This window comes from Vicia villosa, unplaced genomic scaffold, assembly GCF_029867415.1.
Source record: "Vicia villosa cultivar HV-30 ecotype Madison, WI unplaced genomic scaffold, Vvil1.0 ctg.000860F_1_1, whole genome shotgun sequence".
NCBI classification, from domain to species: Eukaryota; Viridiplantae; Streptophyta; class Magnoliopsida; order Fabales; family Fabaceae; genus Vicia; species Vicia villosa.
The window spans coordinates 357,681-378,753 of NW_026705389.1; the positions used below are offsets into that span (position 1 = coordinate 357,681).

A 21,073-nucleotide genomic window follows, 5' to 3' on the forward strand; every position below is an offset into this window, starting at 1 on the left:
CTCAAAATAAATGTCTCTTTAGAATACCAATATAATATTTATTATTTTTTCCACTATTATACCCTTATTTATTAACTTTCACGTTTTTCAACTACTCTACTACCCAGTGTTTTAAAAACCGGACCGGACCGGCCGGTCGGACCGGTTGAACTGGGAACCGGCCAGGTAACCGGTCTGGTTCAATAGTCGGATCGGGTATGCCATCAAACCGGTGGTTTAATTGCTTTTTTTTTGTTTTTTTTTAACTTTTTTTAATTTTTTTTTTTTAACATTTCTTTTAAACTTTTTTTTTTAACTTTTTTTTAATATATTTAGTAGTGTATTACTTAAATAGCATTCTCTTTTTTCGTTAGTGACAAATTAAAAACTTTATTGTCTATTTATTATCTTTGCTAATAAATTTTCTTAAATAGCATAAACATATTGGATTTTATTTGATTTTCTTTTTAGGAGGATCCTACTTTGAATTAAATTGGGTACACATTAGAGTTATTTTGTTATAAACTATTCAATTAGATTATGTTGTAATTAGACTTTGTTTAGATTATAAATAAGGATATAATAAATAAGGATATTTTAGTAAATGTTAATTTTATCATTAAAATAAACACATATACTTATTTTCTTAAGAACCACGCAGAATTTAAATAAAACATCTAATATGAGACGGAGGGAGTATCAAATTTATTTCAGAGTTTGTTATGATTCTTCACAATATTAAAAAATTTCTCTTTAAAAAATGACGAGTTCAACTATTTTATATTTTAAAAGAGAAAAATATTTGTGCCGACTATTTAGTCAAACATAAGACTGATAATGATGCAACAAACAGGTCATTTACGAAGCCTCCGACTGGAATCATCACTCTTTTATTAGCTGAGATTAGTAAAAAAAATTCTAAATAATTTTTTTTTCTTTTTCTTCTCTTTTTCCCACTTGTAAAAAAACGCAAATATGTACTGTAGACGGTATCATGCTAATTGTACGAATAATCTGCCTAGTCAAAAATAGGATAAAAACCGTGAGCTGTATACTTGCATAAAAAGAAACATTCGTATACATCTACGTCTACATGTACGTGGGTCATCATATATCAATCAAATCCAAATATAATAATCAAATCTCTGTTCGATTTTAGTCCAATCATTCCCAACCAAAACCGATTAACAAACATAACTGCGTCATTACACACGTAAATATCGCAAATCCAACTTGCTATGCTGTCAAATTCAACCTTGTATGATTCAACCGACACGTGTCCTTCCTCAGCCCACAGATTTATGCTATGCCCGTTGTTCTCAGCCGGTTGTTTCAACCTCTTCCAACAGGTAGCCCCATGTTTTTCCTTTTTATAAAACAAAACAAAAACAATAACCTATTCATTCATTTTGTCACATTCTTATAATTGTCACACACCGATTTTTCAGCAACAAAATCATCAAAACAGAAAGATTCTTTATCTTCAATTTTCATTTCATATATAAAAAGATTGAATTGTGATGAGTTTGAGGTACACAGGAAGAGTGTTGTACAATACTGCAATGAGAACACTTCAGGTTATGAAAGATCAAACCTCAAAGTGTGGCGATTCAACTATCAAATCTATAAGGGATTCTAATTCTTCTAAGCAAGCTAAAGCTAGGCTCTTCTCTAATTCTTCTTCTTTTGATAATTCATCAGCTGCTTTCAAAGGTGACAAGATTAAACGTGCTGAAGAGTCTCTTAGGACTGTTATGTATTTGAGCTGTTGGGGTCCCAATTGATCTAACATATGCATGCATCTATATGTTTCAATTAATATCTATTTTGTAGCTACCCAATCTGTCTTGTAAATCTATCTATCTATTTGTATCTATGTATAAAACTTTGCAGATTATTGCATCACTCTATTCTATGATTATGAATACATGTTTTCTCTTTTATTTTGTAGCAAAAGGTTTTTAAAACGGCCTTACCGATCCTGATATTCATTGTTTTTATGTTAAAAATTAATCGTGGTTAATTCACACCGCTTCGACCGTAATTAGTATTTAGTATTGTGACACTTATAATGACCAAAATTGTGAAAGTCTTTGCCTGACTCGACCACAACTGTTTTTTAAAATCTTAACAAAAAGCAAGACTATAAAAATGGTCCGCAACCGCAAAAACATCAAACCGTTTTTCACCGATTCTTTTTACTCACAATTTTTATATTAAAGAATAAATTGTAGTTAATTCATACGAAAAATAAATTATAGTTAATTGACAATGTAATGACCGTAATCATTAGTGCGACTGAAATTGCGATTTGTTCTTTAATAGTGCATTTATGGGCTTTCTTAACTTATTGATGAAGGTGTTAAAGGCCCATTTAATATAATGGGCCAAATTGGGTTGAAGTTAGTCCAAATATTGGTGGCCCAATTGTTTGAAATTCCCATCACCCTCCTCCTCCACACAAAGAATAACAGATAACCCCCAAAAGCATTCCAATCTTTCAGATTATATTAAATAAAAAACAAGACATAGATAAGTTCCAATTGCATTGATATACTCTTCTCAGTAAGGAAACTATGATTTCTCTACAACCTTATAAATTTTGTCTTCAAACACCAATTTTGTTCAATCCTTCAAATGTTGGTATAAATCAACATAGACAAACACAAACAAGTGTGCTAGCACAGAGGAAGCTTAAAGTACATAGAAGAGAAGTCAAATGCAGTGCAGGTGAAAAGAAGAGTGAAAGGAGAACGTTTTTAACACTTGAAGAAGCTGGTTTGGTTGAGATGTCTGGGTTGAGCACTCATGAGCGTTTTCTATGCCGTTTAACTGTACTTACCTTAACTCTGTTGTCTTATCATATGATATCTCCTAGGATTGTGTTTTTTCAATGAATGCTTTTAATGAATGAATGAATTTTCATGTCTGTGTTTGTAGATATCTTCACTGAATTTACTAAAAGTGATATCAGAACAAGAAGGTTGTCCAATAGAAGAGCTCAATGCTGGAAAGGTATGTGATTGGTTCCTGAAAGACAGGCTCAAAAGGGAACAGAACATTGATTCTGCTGTTCTTCAATGGGATGATTCCGATTTCCAATTTTAATTCTTGTGTGGCTCTTTTCTTGCAATTTGTGCAAAATGTGACTAAAAAAATGCTACTCCTACTCCTTTGTTTACAATAACAAGAGAATAAGCTTCCATCAATTGCACTTTCTCATTAATTGGATTATTTGTCTTTCAAACTTCAATAAAAAATGGCTAAATTTATATTCCATGTTCTTCATATTTTTTTCTCTACACAAAGTTTTCTTTTGTAGTAAAAGAAAAGTGAGAGCATGTCTTGGAATAAGTATTTCATTTGTTTTACTGGTTAAAAAAAAACTGAAGTGTGAGAAAAATGCAATAAACATGATGTGTAAATATAGTTTCGTATTTAAAATGTACTTTACAAAGTTTCAGTAATTTTAGTGACAAGATTGAACATTGGGGAAATAACTAGAGAATAACTATAACATCAAAATTGCGTAAAAGAAACTACATCATCAATACTTGGATCAAATCAGGTATGCTGGTGAAGAAATATCAATTGTGACTTGCTCATCAAGGCAGCAAGGAGTGCGCTTGTGCAAAGAATTGGTGGAGTTTTTTTGCTTAAGAAAGAAATAATGGAATTGAAACTAAAACTTTTTCCTATTTCAAAAGAAATTCAAAACTAACGACCTTTTTGTGATGATGACTATAAAGATTCTGGAAAGTGCTAAACCTCTTCAGATGCGACTTGAGTCCCTTCCAAAAATAAAGCGTCTTGTCCAGTCTGTAACTACTAGCGCCCTCGTACGCCAGCTTACTTGTTTGCTGTTCAAAAGATTGAATGAGAATCAGTAACTTGATGAGAAGAATGTCTCAAAATTCAAACAATTTTGTGAGTGTTTATATAAACAATACCTTGCATAGACAGAATACCACAACCATTGGCTGCTATGACCAATTGAAACCCAATCTCCAGGAAGCTGGGCAGCTGTCTGTTCTCCTCCCAAAGGAGCGAACTGACCTAAGTGCTTGTACCTTAAGGAGCAAGCAACGACGACGTGCAATAATGAGTATATCATTGGTGTAACTTATAAAGAAACTTGAAATTTGTATAGTGTAAATGAAATTGGGTTAAATATGAGAGTTTCTAAGATTTATTGTACTGGAAGGGATTGAAGCGATGACGACCTTCTCCCCTGAACCTGAGAGGACCCTCTGGATTTTTCTCACACTCTTCCATTCGGTTGAAGCATTTGGCTAGGTAAATTCCTTGCTGAGATGCAACCTGACATAGATTTCAAATCAATGAGAAACATGCTTAATTTAAGTACTATTCCGAGGAATGCCACTAGCAAATATGATAACACGCACCTGTGCTGTTGCAGGGAGAAATTTCATCTGAGAATCCACTTTGGAAAGAGCGGTTTTGAGTTCTTCGATATTTAGTTCAACTGTTTCTTTTTTAACATCTCCCCTGGCTTCCTTCAATAAATCAGCAATGTTGCGCATCTGTTTACTTTTCAGATACAGCTCAACTTGAGGATATCGTACACAAATGTCCTTCACGACGTCTTGAAATTCTTTGACCGTAAGTGTTCCTGAATTGCGTTTGTCAGCCTTCTTAAAGATCGCCGCAATATCTTCCTGAAATGCCAAAGTCAAGCCAATAAAAAATCAACAGTAAAAAAGAGTACAATTGAATTGAAATACAAGTCAAATAATACATCACATATTAATTGGTAACCGAGCAAATGTGCATTATTTGTTAGCTAAGGAATCATAGATACTCCTATTTCTCCAAAGTTATGTACGCCTTCAAAGACAAACACAACAAATAAACTCATGTAACAGAAGATGCGGTGACGAAATAGTGTTTACCATGACTTTTCTCTGATTTATTGTAGCACAATCACCGAGTGCATATACATTGTTGCATCCTTCAACTCTCAACCATTCATCGGTAGCTAGAGCACGTCTGCTAGCCTGTTTAGAAGAGAGAATGATTGAAGAATAGTAAATATGATGGAATTGTGAAATTTATGAATACAAATTTCTCAACAACACACCTGACCAATTTGTGACATGAAATCTTTAATAAACGGACGAGTGCCGATACCAGTTGACCAGACAGCCATTCCATATGGAATTGTAGTAATATTTCCTCCATTTTTCAGCTCTTTAGTGGAAATTTCTTTTTCAGATACTTTCACAACCATGGATCCTGTTTTCACATCAATCCCAGTTCTATGAAATTTGTCTTCAGCGAAAGCAGTTATCCTTTTGTCAAACCTATAAAAAGAGTAAAGAAAACACATCAAATGTGACAAACTATTTGACAAGTATCATCAGAAGAACAAATAATCACAAAGTATGGTTAATGTTTCATATTCTCACATGCTCAAGATATGATCTCCAGCTTCCAGAAGCGTAATTTTTACTAAATCTTTTATCCCGGGATATAATCGGACTAAATCCTCATTGACAAAGTCATGAAGTGAGGCTGCAAACTCTACTCCAGTTGGCCCACCTCCAACAATAGCAAAATGAAGAATTCTTTTCTTCTCTTCCTCGCTTACTTCAGGCAAGTTCGCTCTCTCAAAGCAGTCAATAACTGTTCTTCTAATCTTCTGCGCATCTTCAACTTCCTACAATTTACCAGAATAAACAGAATCCAGTTAACGCCTTTGGTCACCATAGTAATTACGGATTATGAACACGACGGTACCTACCTTAAGAAAATGACAATTCTCCACCACTCCTGGTGTGTTAAATGTGTTGACATTAGCGCCCACACCGATGATTAGGTAATCGTAGTCCACAACAAATTCTTCTTTCCCATTCAAACTATTGTTTGCATTAGATCGACAATAAACTTTTTTATTTTCAGCATCAATCTTGAAACATTCTGCTTCACTGAATTGCACATCAACCTTTTTCTGCTCCAATGAAAACAGGTAAAAAGGAACAAATTATCTAACCATCATCTGCAGAATCTTTATGTTCTTCAACTAGTTTTACTAATTTTATCCCAATGTTTTCCACTATCATCTGCTATGTTTGATTATATTTTGTGACATCCTATTCCTTTCCTCAATATTCAAGTTAGTACAGATTGACTAAATAATTTATCACAGTTGGAAAAACTAAATGTTGTTGAAATAAATTTTTAAAATGTCAATAATCCTCACAATGCATGACGGCAGAAAATGTGGTATTTTCTTATATGGGAATAAAAGAAATTTTGCTCATACGGTACAAATTAGAGACAAATTTTACTACATTTGGTTGTCATAATTCTATTTTCAGGTTGGTCATACTTTGATTGTAAAATTAAAATAAAACAGACAGGTGATTTCTTTAAATGATACAAAATAAAATAGAGACAAATTTTACTACACTTAGTTAGTTGTCATGATTCCATTTTTAGTTGGTCATACTTTTTCTTGACTAAAGGTTCGCCATACTTTGAATATGAAGGATTAAAATAAGACAGATAACTGGTTTCTATAAATGACTATTGACGATAATGATTAACATTATTTCTTATTTTAACATACTTTTAGTGGTTCTTTAATTTTGTTGTTTCTGTTAAATTAATAATAAATTCATAAATTTCTTTTATATCTTATTTTATAAAAATAGTATATGTTAGATTGTATGCACGTGTAGCATATTTATGTCAACGTATAATATACAAAAGGTAATTGCAAAATAATTTATCTAAATTTTCTGAAATTTTATGAACATATATATTAAAAATAATCTAATATGAGATATAAAAAAAAAATTGGTAAAGGACTTAAATATACAATAAAAGTATAAAACAGTTTATTTGTAGAGATGCCCGAAGTCCATTCTCAAACTTTTGAGAAACCATGTATTAGAAGTTAAAATTAGTTTTAATTTAGTCATAGATTTTTTAAGAGATTTTATTTAATTATAAATTAATAGTAGAATATGTGTATAGAGGTGCTTTTTACTATAATTTAATCATGAAAAAGCATTTAAATGTAGATGTAAAAATTTAGACTAATACATTGCAATTAATTTCAATGTAAGAATTATATTTTAGAAATATTATTAATTAATCATGTTTATTACTAATATTAAATATACATATATGTCTATATGAATGAGCTCGGATGGCCAACAAATCTATCAAATATACATAAATATTTAAATATCTTTAATACTTATATAAGAGAAAATTTAACTTAATTTTTATTTTGTATTTATTATGTGATTATTAATTCTGTTATCAAAATAAAATGCAAAGTATAATATTTTTAGGTCATTAATCTTTTTTTTAAGTAAAAAAGAGACTTAAATTTTAAGCACCCGAAAGTCACACAATTGTAAGAGCAACTCTAAAAATCAAAATCAAGTTTTGAATTTTGGTGTTGACATTCAACCTAATAATAAAGTTTTTTTTTTTAATTTTAATTATGCTAGGATTTACCAGCAAACCTATTACATTTCTATCCGTGTGTGATCACTTTAGATCTAATGAATCTTAAATGTTAGATTGTTAGTATGATATTAATTTTTTTTGTTATAACAGATATTTCTAAAAATGTAATTTTTAAAAACAATGGTCACTTAATAAAGAGAAATTGAGCGGCATTTAATAAACTCTTTACCTTCCTAAAAATATTGCGTACAGGTTCAACAATGCTGCGCGCTTCAACTGTCCCGCACGTCACGCTAGGCAGCAAAGGTGTGAATGCAAAATAATTCCGAGGCGAAACCACTTGAACTTCATACTTTGGATTATCCAGATTCTTCATAAAACTCGTAGCCGCCCAACCTGTCCCGAGCACCACCACTTTTTTCCTATCGGTAACCGCTTCCGACGGAGCCAACTCACCATATGCCACAATTCCACCACCACTGCATATCAACCACACACAAAATCCATCACATATCACAGATCTACAATTCTATATCCATCAAGGTTTAAAAAACTAACTCAATCACATATCACAGATCTACAATTCTATATTCATCAAGGTTTAAAAAACTGTCCATTACAGCGAAAATGTGCCGATACATGCACAGACCGAAATCGCATTGTTGCAATACACCGCGACGAAAGCGCATTGTCACAACACATGTATTGACCGAAATCGCAATACATGTACCGACCAAAATCGCGAAAACTTTTACGCGATCTACTGCGTTCCGCTGCGTTCCGTTATTTCAAAATTTGATCTACATTACTTGCATAAGAAACGCATAAATTCATGAACTAAAACAATTTTAACATAAAAAAATTTATTGCTAACTAAATGTTTAGATCTAACTTTATTTTGCTTTGATGATAACTGTAGCATTAACCGTAATGTGAATACAAAATTGAAGCAAACACGATCGTGTTAGTTAACAGATTAATATGCGTGAAAAATAAACAATGATAATGATAAATAAATCAATGAAACGGTGAAGAATGAAGTTGAAGATATTGAACTATACTAGTACTACCTTACGGCGGTGCAGAGAAGAACAAGCTTAACGGTTCTGTGATTGTCACGGAAAGTTCTAGAAAGACGTTGGAAGAAAGAGAATCTCGCCATTTTTTTCTCTGTTTTCTCTGTGAATCCAAGTTTGTGGGAGAAGAAAACAGAGAGAAAAGTAAGAGAAAAGAGGAACGCGTGAAAATTGGAAAAGCAGGGTGAGGGTTTTAGGGTAGTCGTAAATAACGGTTGCAGGGTTTATGAGTTGATTTGACGAATTTGACCTTTCTTGACTTGGGGGTTAAGTCAGGATTTTATCAGATCTACAATTCTGTATCTATATACTATAATGTATTCTATATTTAGAAGAAAAATTTAAATAACCATATTTAAAAAAGAAATTATATAAAAATACCATGTTTTCAGATTATTTATCAAAATGTTCAGGTTTGGAACACCGAACACCGGAAAGGTGTATGCGCCAAATGAAATGGCGCATTAATGTGCTGCAAGTCAAATGGTTTGGCGCAAACACTAAAATTTTAGGGCAAAAGATTTCTTGCCAAATGAATTGGCGCATGAGTTCATGATCCAACACATAGGCGCCATTTCATTTGGCTCCTATGGGGTATTTTGATCCAACACATAGGAGGACTTAGAGCCACACCAAAATCAACACTTGGTAGTGGAGGGAATTTTGGAGGATGAAGTTTGAAAGCCACTTCATAACGTAGTTCTGGTCGAACATACAAGGGCAATTTCAATTTATTTAGTTTGGTGGAAAACTTTTCGCGCAAAGTGACTGCAGCCTCACGAACGGTCCGACTAAGATCATCAGGCCTATAGATAGTTTCAAAGAATTTTTGAAAAGCTTGGATTTCTTTAATATGAGTTGAAGTACCTTTTTTGAAGTTCTCCTGCACATCAGTGAAAGCCGCGGTTAGTTCTTGAGCAAGGCTATCAGCATCAAAAATTTGAGAGCTATAATACTCTGTCCACCATTGATGAAAATCTGGTGTAGAGTAAAAAGAAGGTTCGAAAGGAATAGGAGAAAGGTTGGCAACGCCAGTATATTTGTTGATTTTTCGTTCACATTCTTCTTCAGTCAGATACAAAGTGTGGAAACACATATGGTTCCTTTTCTCATATAAGCACTTGGGTGTTATTTGAGTTAGCCCAAACTGCCTCGAGACCAAATTTGGTTGATAACACATGAGGATACATTGACCCTTTGATGGTCGAAGACGGTGGGAAAATAATCTTGGAGTCAGAAAGGCTTCCCAAATTTCCATGGATTCAGTTTGCTGATCTTGAGATGTTGGTGGAAATTTTCGAGTAAACCATTCAGGACCTATTATTCTGTGTACAAATGGGGCCATGGAAGGATCGAACTGATCACGCCGAGCAAACATCATTGAATACGCCAAGAAATGTTCATGAAGCTTTCCCATTTCCTCTTTTGGAGTTAGGTAAGCTAACCTGGTCCCTTCTATAGTTCGATTTTTGATTGTGCTATCTTCCTCATTGACATCTCCTCGAAAAGGAAGATAAGTTTCGAATGTGGCATTGAGCCACAGTTGCAATAACCAAAAAGGACCAGCATAAAGTAAGCTGCCAGATTTGAAATTCTTGGTAAGATTCGCAGCTTCACTAAGGTTTTCGTAAAGAGACCCTAGAAGTAGTTGGCTGAGGTTGAGTTTTCTACCAGCATGCAACTGATTAGCCATGCAAAGGTACCTCTTTGCAACCTGGATAGATCTTGAGCAGAAGGCGCACCGTGAGAGCCATAATGCTAGAAAAGCAATATGCTCTTCGTCAGATACTGTCGCTTCGGTGGTAATATGGTGTTTCTGGATGAATGCCGTGTAAGTAACTTGCGAATCGTTGAAACCTATAGTGTCATTATCCATGTCATTGGGATCAAAGGTTTCACCAGTTGGTCGAAGTCCCGTAATAGCAGCCACATCAAAAAGTGTGGGAGTAACCATTCCACATGGAAGATGGAAGGTATTGTGAGAAGCATCCCAGAAATGAACCGCTGCTACTAACATGGGTTGGTTGTATTCTAAACCTGTTTTTGACAGTTGGATCAAATCGTATATCCCTAACGATTTCCAAAAGGACCCTTTTTGTTTCTCTACCTTTTCTAGCCAAGCATAATACAAGTCAGGATCTTTGGCTAAAGGGATTGACCTAAAAACTTTTACAGAATTGGTCATATAGTTTAACCTAATTTTGGCTAAAGCTAAAGGGGTTGCAGTTGAAGTTATCTCAACATTAGCAGATTTTCCTAAAGGAGAACGACCGTCTTCATCTATCTTAACTTTGCTAACTAATGGTCTAGTCTTGTAATAAGCAGGGAAGAATTTATTCACAGATTGGATACTTTCACTCGGTAACGGACCCATAAAAGCAAGAGTTTTTTCAGAAAGATCAAAAGGTATGATTACCTGGGAAGCGTAGATTGCGCGTATTTCTTCAGTGTTAGGGTTTGGAACGAACTCTCGTTCCCCAGAACGTGTTGTTGATTGGAGCTTCAAAGCGGGTTGAAGAACATTTGAAGATGAAGCCATGGAAGAGTTTTTGCTAAAAAGAGCAAGATTTTAGAAAGAGTGAAGATATTCTTAGTTTTCTCGGTGTAGAAGATGAATGGAAGGCGGTATAAAGGCACAAGGTCAAATATTTAAAGGTTTAACGGAAACCCTTTTAAATCTTTTGGGTAAAACCCGAGAGACACGTGGCGGCTGGTGATTTAATCCAACGGCGGTCGAATGAGTTAGCTTCATTCCTAGTATGTAGGAGTAATGATCAGGAAGTAAGGTTAAAACGTGGGAATGTAAGTTATGAGAAGACATCTTTGAAAATGACAAGACGTTTCGAAAACAGTGTTATCAGTGATTATGACGTTAGTCAGCAGTCTTGGAACTTTCAAAGATCATAAAAACGAAATCTTATAATGACAAGAAACGCCTATTTCTGTTGATTCTCGAAACAGGCATTTATTGGGGGCAATTTGTTAGCTGAAGATTTCGTTTTATATTGTCCTTCGAAGGAGTTGAGAATCGAAGGAAAGATGGTTACTGATGGCCATCCCTTAAAAAAGTGAAAGAATGGCTACTGATGGTCATGCCTCGAAGATACAGACTTCTAAGTTCGTTGAAGATAGTGAACACTGAAAGACTAATGAAAGCATATGTCTTCGGGACTTAGACAAAATTTATAAAGTATATATTTAAGTGTTACTACTTAGCGTGTTTTCCTAGTGTTTTTACACTGCCACGCGTCGAAGATGGACTCAGGCGGGAAGATTTGAAATTCGAAGACGGTTTTGTAACCGTTCAAATACAGATGGCTTCGCTGGAAGTTCTAATGAGAAACGTGGCAGCAGATTAGTGTAGGACCGTTAAGGTCGAAACTAGTATAAATAGGAGTTTTAATGTTAGGATTCCGTGTGTTCATTTTGTACAAATCACTCACATATTTACTCAAGTATCAAGTGTTACGAGAAAGAGTTCGCTGAGAAAATGTACGTATGACACCACCATTTTAATACATGTGTATTGTATTTCATTTTCGAATACATCTCTGAATTACTGCATTTCATTTATTTCTTGTCATTTACATTCCTGTATCTTTATTTTACTTTCGAATTTACTTTCATGATCATTTACTTTTAAAGTCTTTAACATTTCTGCAGTTTAAGATTCTTTATGTTTTAACAATCTTTAAGTTTCATATGTTATGTTATTTATCTTTCTTGTTGAAGTTATAATTACATATAACGAAGCAATTACCAAGATCCTTGAACCGAACAATACTCATCGAAGAGGACAAATTATGAATATGATTCAAATGAACATTGATAACAATCTTCTTGACTATGTGTCCTAGGATCAATCTAGTCGATCCTGCAAGTAACCAAATCATATTTATTATAGTTTGGAAGACTAGCGGTTGTTTACCGGAAATCACCGTAAACAATTTCCTGAAAAGGAAATTGCATAGGATTAGAGTACCACATTATCTTGAGCAAGATTCATATACATTGTTATCATCAAAACTAAGATTATTGATCAGAACAATTCTTGTTCTAACATCCTTGATTGAGGCCAAATGTCTAGCAACTATGAGTGAAGACTCATGGCTTTGGCATAGACGTTTAGCTCACGTCAACTTTGATTTTCTCAATAAAATCGTCTTAAAAGATCTAGTATTAGGCCTACCTAAAATAAAGTTTTTCAAAGATCACTTATGTGATGCGTGCCAAATGGGGAAGCAAACAAGGATCTCTTTTAAATCTAAAAACGTTGTTTCAACTACGAGACCCCTTGAACTTCTTCATATGGACCTCTTTGGACCATCTAGAATAAAAAGTCTAGGTGGAAACTATTATGGGTTTGTCATAGTTGATGATTTCTCTAGGTATTGTTGGACGATTTTCTTAGCAAGCAAAAGTGACACCTTCTCCACGTTTGAGAAATTTGCCAAGTTATTCCAAAATAAATTGAATACTAACATAGTATCCATCCGAAGTGATCATGGGGGTGAATTTGAAAATCATCTTTTTGAAGAGTTTTGTGGTAATCATGGCATTAATCATAATTTCTCCGCACCACGAACTCCCCAATAAAATGGAGTAGTGGAACGTAAAAATCATGTGTTGGAAGAACTTGGGAGAACTATGATTAATGAACATGGGCTTCCAAAATACTTTTGGGCCGATGCCATAAATACGGCTTGTTATGTTTTAAATAGGATCTTGATACGACCTATTCTAAACAAAACACCGTATGAACTCTTGAAAGGAAGAAAACCAAACATTTCCCACCTTCATGTATTTGGATGTAAGTGCTTTGTTCTAAATAATGGAAAGGAGAATCTTGGTAAGTTTGATGCAAAAGCGGATGAGGGTATCTTTCTAGGATACGCTAAATCTAGTAAAGCTTATAGAGTATACAACAAAAGGTTACATATTGTTGAAGAGTCCGTACATGTCTCTTTTGATGAGTCTTGTCCGAAAGTTGTCGGAAAAGGTAGTGTTCTTAATGGTGCAGGTATCTCAACTGAGAGTTTACTTAAAGATCCGGATGCCAAGCTTGAGAAAGATAAAGAATCCCTCTTACCCGAGAATAATGAAGAGGAAGTGGATCAAACACCTAAGGAGAAAGTGGAGGACCAACCAAGTGAGAAGAGTGATCTTCCCCTTGCATGGAAATCCTCTAAGGACCATCCTATGGAGAACATTCTAGGAGACATATCAAAAGGGGTGACAACACGGTCAAGGATAAGTAACTTTTGTTTTTATTATTCTTTCGTCTCTCAAATTGAGCCTAAAAACTCCAAAGATGCATTATTCGATGAGCATTGGTATTTAGCTATGCAAGAAGAGCTAAACCAATTTAAGAGAAATGAGGTTTGGGACCTTGTCCCTCCTCCGCGAGACCATCGAGTAATTGGCACTAAATGGGTGTTTAGGAACAAACTAGACGAAAACGGTATCATCACTCGCAACAAGGCCCGTCTTGTTGCTTAAGGGTATAGCCAAGAGGAAGGGATCGACTGTGAGGAGACCTATGCTCCGGTCTCCCGACTTGAGGGAATACGCTTGTTAGTTGCATTCGCATGTTTACAAAACTTTAAGCTTTATCAAATGGATGTTAAGAGTGCGTTTCTAAATGGATTCATTAATGAAGAGGTCTATGTATCTCAACCTCCCGGATTTGAAAACGTTGATTATCTTGATTATGTTTATAAACTTAAGCGTGCCTTGTATGGTCTAAAACAAGCTCCTAGAGCTTGGTACGAGCGGCTTAGTAATTTTTTGATTAATCAAGGTTTCTCAAGAGGGAAAGTTGATACCACCCTATTCATTAAGAGACATGAAAAGCATTCCATATTAGTTCAAATGTATGTTGATGATATTATCTTTGGGTCTACTAATATGACTCTTGTAAAGGAGTTTTCTAAGCTTATGCAGGGAGAATTTGAGATGAGCATGATGGGTGAACAAAACTACTTCCTTGGACTCCAAATAAAGCAACTAAAAGAAGGCACGTTTGTGAGTCAAACTAAGTACTGTCAAGAGCTCATCAAACTTTTTGACATGGCAAAGTCCAAGGCCATTGACACTCCTATGCCTACCGCGGTAAATCTTGATCGGGATGAACATGGTAAGCCGGTTGATGTAAAAAGGTATAGAGGTATGATCGGTTCCCTACTTTATCTTACCGCTTCTCGTCCCGATATTATGTTTAGTGTCTGTATGTGTGCAAGATACCAATCATGTCCTAAGGAGTCTCACTTAAAAGTCGTTAAGCGCATACTTAGGTATCTTGTCGGTACAACTAAGCATGGCTTATGGTTCTCCAAAGGTAGTGATTACTCTTTGGTTGGATATTCTGATTCCGACTTTGCCGGGTGCAAATTGGATAGGAAAATCACTAGTGAAACATGTCACTTCTTTTCAAATTCCTTGGTTAGTTGGCATAGCAAGAAACAAGTGTCCGTTGCTTTGTCAACCGCCGAGGCGGAATATGTGGCGGCCGGTAATTGTTGTGCTCAAATACTATGGCTCAAGCAACAATTACTTGACTTCAATGTCAAGCTTGATCATATTCCTATCTTTTGTGATAACACAAGTGCTATAAATCTAACCAAAAATCCGGCCTTGCACTCTCGCACTAAACACATAGAAATTCGACACCATTTCCTTAGAGATCATGTTGATAAGGGTGATGTAGTGTTTGAGCACGTTGATAGCAAAAACCAACTTGCCAACATCTTTACAAAACCACTAGCTACCGAGCACTTCTTTCACATCCGTAGGGAACTTGGCGTCCTTGATATATCGGATAGGTTACAACTATGAGTAGTTGCATATGCTTTATTTATTATTATTATCTATGTTCTCACAAATTTATTGAAGTGTTTATTCAAAGATATGTGAGGGCATGTTACTCCATCTCCCATGCGTAAAGGTAATATCGTTTCAACCTTAGATTCACTTCATGCTAATATATCACTATGGTAAAGGTGAAATTTGTTCATAAGTATGTTTGTTTCGTGCATAATTGGGCTGTGACATACATACATTCATTGCATATAGCCAAATTTTGAAATTTGCAAGACATAGGTCGACCTACTCTTTCTGTGAGTCGACCTACTCAAAGAAATTTTTTAAAAATTTGAGGCTAATGCGTCGATGCATCACCTGCATAGGTCGACGCATCGTTCGCAGAATTTCAAAATTAGGTTACATTTAAAAAGGGGGCTCAAAGCAAATCACTCTCTTCTTTCCCTCCTTGCGCCGTCGACCTACTCACAGAAAACCCTAACACCTCCATCAAGTACTCCATCAATCTCCTCCTTCTCACTCATCAATGGCTTCCCACAAATCCTCAAGAAAGAGAGCAAGCAGAGGGGACTCCTCTTCTCAACCACAACCTGAAATTGAGGATGCTCTATCTCTTATTCCCGACGCTCTTGTTGAATCCTACTCAGCCCATTTCAGCAAAAGAAAGGTCATGAACAATTCATGTTATTCACGGGAACCTTGCGAAGACTTCATCTTCAACAGGTAATCGATTTGCTTGATGTTCAAAATTTGGGTTCTTTTCTTGAATTAAATCATGATTACAATGAGGATTTGGTTCGGATTTTCTACAATGGGATGGAAGGACACTTCCAAGGCAGTTCCTTCAATTTTCAGATGGGTACATCCACATACGCCATTACCGACAACACTTGGAGGCATGTCAGTTTATTTGCGCTACGTGAGAATGCTGTCACGGTAACTGATACCAACGTGTAGACTAAGTTTGAGTACAATGTTGCGTTGAACAACGTGTTGAGGCGCCCTCATGCTGACCATATCGTTCAAAGCAATTTGTTCCCTCGGTCGGCTACTACAGGTCTATTGACCATAGTTGATAGAATTCTGCAATGGATTGTGTCACGAATCATCTGACCTAAACAAGGTGGATACTCACGTGTTTATCAACAAGAAGTGTATCTAGTTTGGTTGATCAATAGCAGAATTCCGGTAAATTGGCCTCGTTTTATAGTAAAGCGGATGTTTGAGTTGAAGGAATCAGGAAGAGGCACCGCTATTGGATATGCATCATTCATCCAATGGGTGCTCAATAAGGTAAATATTCCATCTCAACGGCTTCCCAAGAAGTCCGTCTCAATTGACCAAGAATTCACCAAGAAAACTCTAAACATGATGGGATTCTACTACAACAGAGCCACGGGTACCTATGGAGCTGTTCTACGAGGAAACAATCCTGACCTAAACCGAGAAGATGAGGATGACATGAATATTGATGAAGGGGCAGACAATGAAGGTGAAGATGAAGATGAAGATGTGGGTGCTGAAAATGCTGGCTCTAGTGTGGAAAATTTAATTGAGGCTATGCATCTTCAACAAATCGAGAATCAGAATTTGATGAATGAGCGCCTTTCTACCTTGAGCACTCATGTCAATGAGCAAGGTGCCTAATTTACGGCCTATTCCACACTTCAAGAGCAACGGTACAACACACTCTATGGTATGATGGATGCTCAGAGCAACCAACTCTCTTCCTTCACAAACGCCTTTATGCAACACTATCCATTCCCTCCAATTCATACAGCTCAACCACCACCTCCGGACCAAGAGATACATGAAGATGATGATGCCTAGTGTCCTCTTTTTCATGCATAAACCATTTACATATTTTCATGAACAATTTTAGTGCTTTTGTGTTTTTATTTTATATTATGCTGAACAAAATTCTACCGTACTGTGTGTTTGTGTAAGAATATTAATTGATCTATGTGCACATTACGTGTTTGGTTATTTATGTTATGTTGCCGTTTTTTTAATTTTGTCATTAAGCATTGTTTTATGTGAATGATTGTTTTGTGATTATGATTGCAAAAGGGCTTAAGTAATGATCAAATTTGAATGATGTTATCCCACCATGTATGTATAATATTGCTTGTCTCTTTTTGATGTTGTCAAAGGGGGAGAAATGAGTGAATTAGCAAGCTACAGCAAACACACGCACCAAGACAGGGGGAGCATGTAGAAAGGGGGAGCAAGCACTTTGTTTTAAGCAACGCCTCGACAAAGATTCACAAGTTTTGCCATCATCAAAAAGGGGGAGTATGTGAGGGCAATGGTGTAGTTTTCATGATGTCAAAACATGGTGAATTAACTACAATCGACATGGAATCATAGAAATCAAATGGATGCAACAAAGACAAGCACTTTTGGCTATAAGATACCAATAGGTCGACTCACACATACTATAGGTCGACCTACTGCAAGCATTTTGTGAAGGATTCCTTACAAGGGTTGAATGCGTCGACGCATTACCCTCTCAGGTCGACGCATGGGACTTTGGAGCAATCTCGGGTATGCGCACGCCGACTCTTCAGGTCGACGCATCAAATTTTGGGTGACTCAAGTGCAAGAACAAAATGCGTCGACGCATTGATGCATTAGGTCGACGCATGTTATTTTGAGGAACTCACGGGAATGCGCACGCCGACCCTTCAGGTCGACGCAAGTGTCACACTTAACTCATTTTCAGGTGCAATCCTCTCAACAGGTCGACCTATGCAGGGGAGCAGGTCGACCTATCGCTTCTCAAACTGGTTTTTGCTGTATTCTAATTGGCCTATGCAAAGTGTGTGGTATAAATATCAAATTGATCATTCTCAAGAATTTCAACAAGAAACGTGAAAGATATACTCAAGCTTCTTCTCATCTTCAACCTTTCGCTTATTGATCGAAAATCACACATAATCATCTTTTTCGATCGGAGTAAGGAACGTGTGTTGATAAGGTTCGACGGTAGACATTTGTCTTGTTCGAGGTTTGACGGTAGACATTTATCTTGTTCGAGTGAAGATTGTTGAGGGTGTTTCTTGTATAAAACCTTAGGGTTTTTCCTTCTTCATCAAAGATTTGGTACGAAGGTTTTTGACGATCAATTCGCTTTGGTAATCAATTCAGCCGTGCATAAGGGATTGAGGGATTGAAGATCCGCTCAACAAATTTGCTATAACCGGAGGATTGAGAAAGGAACGATCGGGATCTTGATCTGTGAAGATCATTGACATTGACTTGATTCAACTTGAATCAAGAGGAGGATCAGATTGTATTCAATTTTACTGCATGTGTGTAGTTGGTGATTGGTAAATTCTATCCTTGTTAAACATTTTGCAATCAAATAAAACTTTCCTAATTTCATTTGAAATTAGGGGCAGACGTACTCCTGCGAGGACGATAGAGGAACTACCTTAACAAATCTCGTATTCCTTATCGCTCTTACTTCTATCTTGTTTCTATTCGTTTCGTTATATTTCCATTGTTGAGCAAAAATCAAGGTTTGGTTAATATCGATCACCAAGTGTTCGATAAAATTACTCAATCAATTTTTGTTCAAATTTTAGTGTAAACGTTCATTGTGAGTAATATACTATCAAGTGTGTAATTGAAGTAATTGATAAATTCGTTAGAACGTAATTTATTATTCGCCATTTTTCATCCGTTCGGTTTAGCGCACATATCCGGTCCCCGATAACGCGATCGCTCGGAGACGATTAAGTGATTCAGGGAAGTCACGTTTCAAAAGCTAAAATTTTCTTAAGTTGAAAAAGGTGGTCTATTCACCCCCCCTCTAGACCATTCCTATCGTCTAACAAGTGGTATCACGAGCTCCGGTTCATTCTAGTGCTTGATATAACTTTTTAGAAAATGGAGTTGGCCACAGTGGCTATTCGTTGCATCACCAAGCAACGTTAAAAATTCAAGATTTGTCTGGATTTTGCGTGGGTGTTATCAGATTTCCTGTTGGAATTGCTTGGAACATCCATGGGCATGCCCTGTCGTGGTTGCATCTATCAAGATCGAGTCTACCATTGTTCCAGTCGAACCAGCATCAACATTAAAAATAAATAAAAAATTTAAATTGTGAACCATTTAAAGTTATAATAAAATATTAAATAAAAATATATTAATATAAAAAGTAAAATTATGTGACCTAATGTGAATTCTTTACAATTACACTACTAAAATTAAAATTGAGTGATTTGTTTTGAAATAATGTGATTTAATAGATCTTATAAAAAATTAAAAAAATGAGTAGTATTATTGGAGATGATCTTACTTAAAAGTGGTATATATTATATTTAACAAAATAGTAACACAATTAAAAAAAAGGTAAATTAAAATTACATTCTAAACAATAAAAAAAAACAACAATCTTTTTACAAATAAGCATTTTAGCAAAATGTGACAATAGTACTAGTAATTGATTAGCTTGATTAATTGAACTTAAGCTTAGATACAATCTCAAATCCAAAAGAGGCATAACCTGCCAAAACCCAAAATAACTTCAAATCTCTAAACCTTTCACACTCATCCCAAAACAAATCACATGCTAATATTAATACACTGTTAATCTCTCCTAAATCTCACATTAATTGCACCTAATCTCACCGGAAAACACCTAATCTCACCGGAAAACTCCCTTCAATTTCGTCGGAGAAAGATCAATCTCAATCATATTCTCTTCCTCAAACCCAAATTCCATCTCTTTCTTGAGTTTCTTCTTCCACCCATCAAGTGATATCTCAATCAACCCTTCTGTATCTTCTTCCTCATCCCACATAAACCCCATCTCCTCCGGTGAGTCCCAGTTCCCCATCGCCGGAAAATCCTTCTCCGACGATGAACTATCCGAATCAGACTCCGGATAGTAAAACGACCAAGAAGGGTTCCTCAATCCTCCACCAACTGAACCCTCCTCTGTTTCTTCACCTTCATATATAACCTCCAATGGCGCTTTCACGTTCCATTCGACGAAAGAATCATCAAGAAACGAACTTGATTCAAAACCCATCTCAAATTTCGAATTCTCTTCCGAATTCCTCAATACCCATCTTCCACTTTCATCAAAAGAATCGATTTTCACATCTTCCTCTGTTTTCTTCCCCTGTTTTGCAACAGACTCTGTTTTTCTCAATTTTTCTTCTTCATTCTTCGATCTCTGAATCGCACCAAAGCGAAGAAGACTGATCAAGATAGCCCCGGTGATAATCAAAACCGGTGAGAAAACAATCGCGAAGAAAAACCGCGGCAAAAAGATAAGAATCAAGACACAGAATGCAACAATACATGAAAACAGAGGCTCTGTTTCTGTTCCCTTCATTGAGATTACAATTATTTCAAGTGAGTGTAATAACTAAGATGAAAATCAAAGCCATGTGTAGAAAAAGATGGTTTTGGAATTTTGATAATAATTGATGAGAAAAGTTAGAAGTTAGAGAATGGTGAAAGGGATTTGGACAGAGTGTTAATGTGGGGTTTATAGGACTTTTTAGCTTGAGGAAAAGGCATGGAATAATAGGGATGTAACCAAGACAATCTTTAGGAAAATCTATAAATCCAAACCTAAAAAGTTGTTATGCTTTTAATCTTGTATCAAATTCATTGTTTTGGAGTAGAGATTTTAGGTTTTGATTCATGGAATCTAATCAATTTTTGCATTAGTTAATCTATATGTAAGAGTTAACACCAATGTTTTAAGTAACTGTCGCGGTTACATAAATATT

General features: G+C 35.6%; 3 protein-coding genes across 3 annotated transcripts; 1 reads left to right on the plus strand and 2 right to left on the minus strand.

Annotated features, from left to right (window-relative positions):
• Window positions 1-2,297: 2,297 nt before the first annotated feature.
• Window positions 2,298-3,188, plus strand: LOC131631756 (uncharacterized). The gene is made up of 2 exons (XM_058902521.1): window positions 2,298-2,813; window positions 2,920-3,188. Exons 1-2 carry the CDS (start codon window positions 2,556-2,558, stop codon window positions 3,085-3,087), a joined length of 426 nt encoding a protein of 141 aa, XP_058758504.1. The 5' UTR covers window positions 2,298-2,555; the 3' UTR covers window positions 3,088-3,188.
• Window positions 3,189-3,403: 215 nt separating this feature from the next.
• LOC131631757 (external alternative NAD(P)H-ubiquinone oxidoreductase B2, mitochondrial-like) lies at window positions 3,404-8,651 on the minus strand. Its single transcript, XM_058902522.1, has 10 exons — window positions 8,496-8,651; window positions 7,655-7,904; window positions 5,744-5,950; window positions 5,409-5,659; window positions 5,081-5,303; window positions 4,893-4,997; window positions 4,386-4,658; window positions 4,178-4,299; window positions 3,930-4,049; window positions 3,404-3,839 (listed from the first exon to the last, which is right to left on the minus strand). The coding sequence occupies exons 1-10, from the start codon at window positions 8,585-8,587 to the stop codon at window positions 3,752-3,754; spliced, it is 1,731 nt and encodes a 576-aa protein (XP_058758505.1). The 5' UTR covers window positions 8,588-8,651; the 3' UTR covers window positions 3,404-3,751.
• Window positions 8,652-19,974: 11,323 nt separating this feature from the next.
• LOC131631747 (uncharacterized) lies at window positions 19,975-20,670 on the minus strand. Its single transcript, XM_058902511.1, has one exon. It carries the CDS (start codon window positions 20,668-20,670, stop codon window positions 19,975-19,977), a length of 696 nt encoding a protein of 231 aa, XP_058758494.1.
• Window positions 20,671-21,073: the final 403 nt, after the last annotated feature.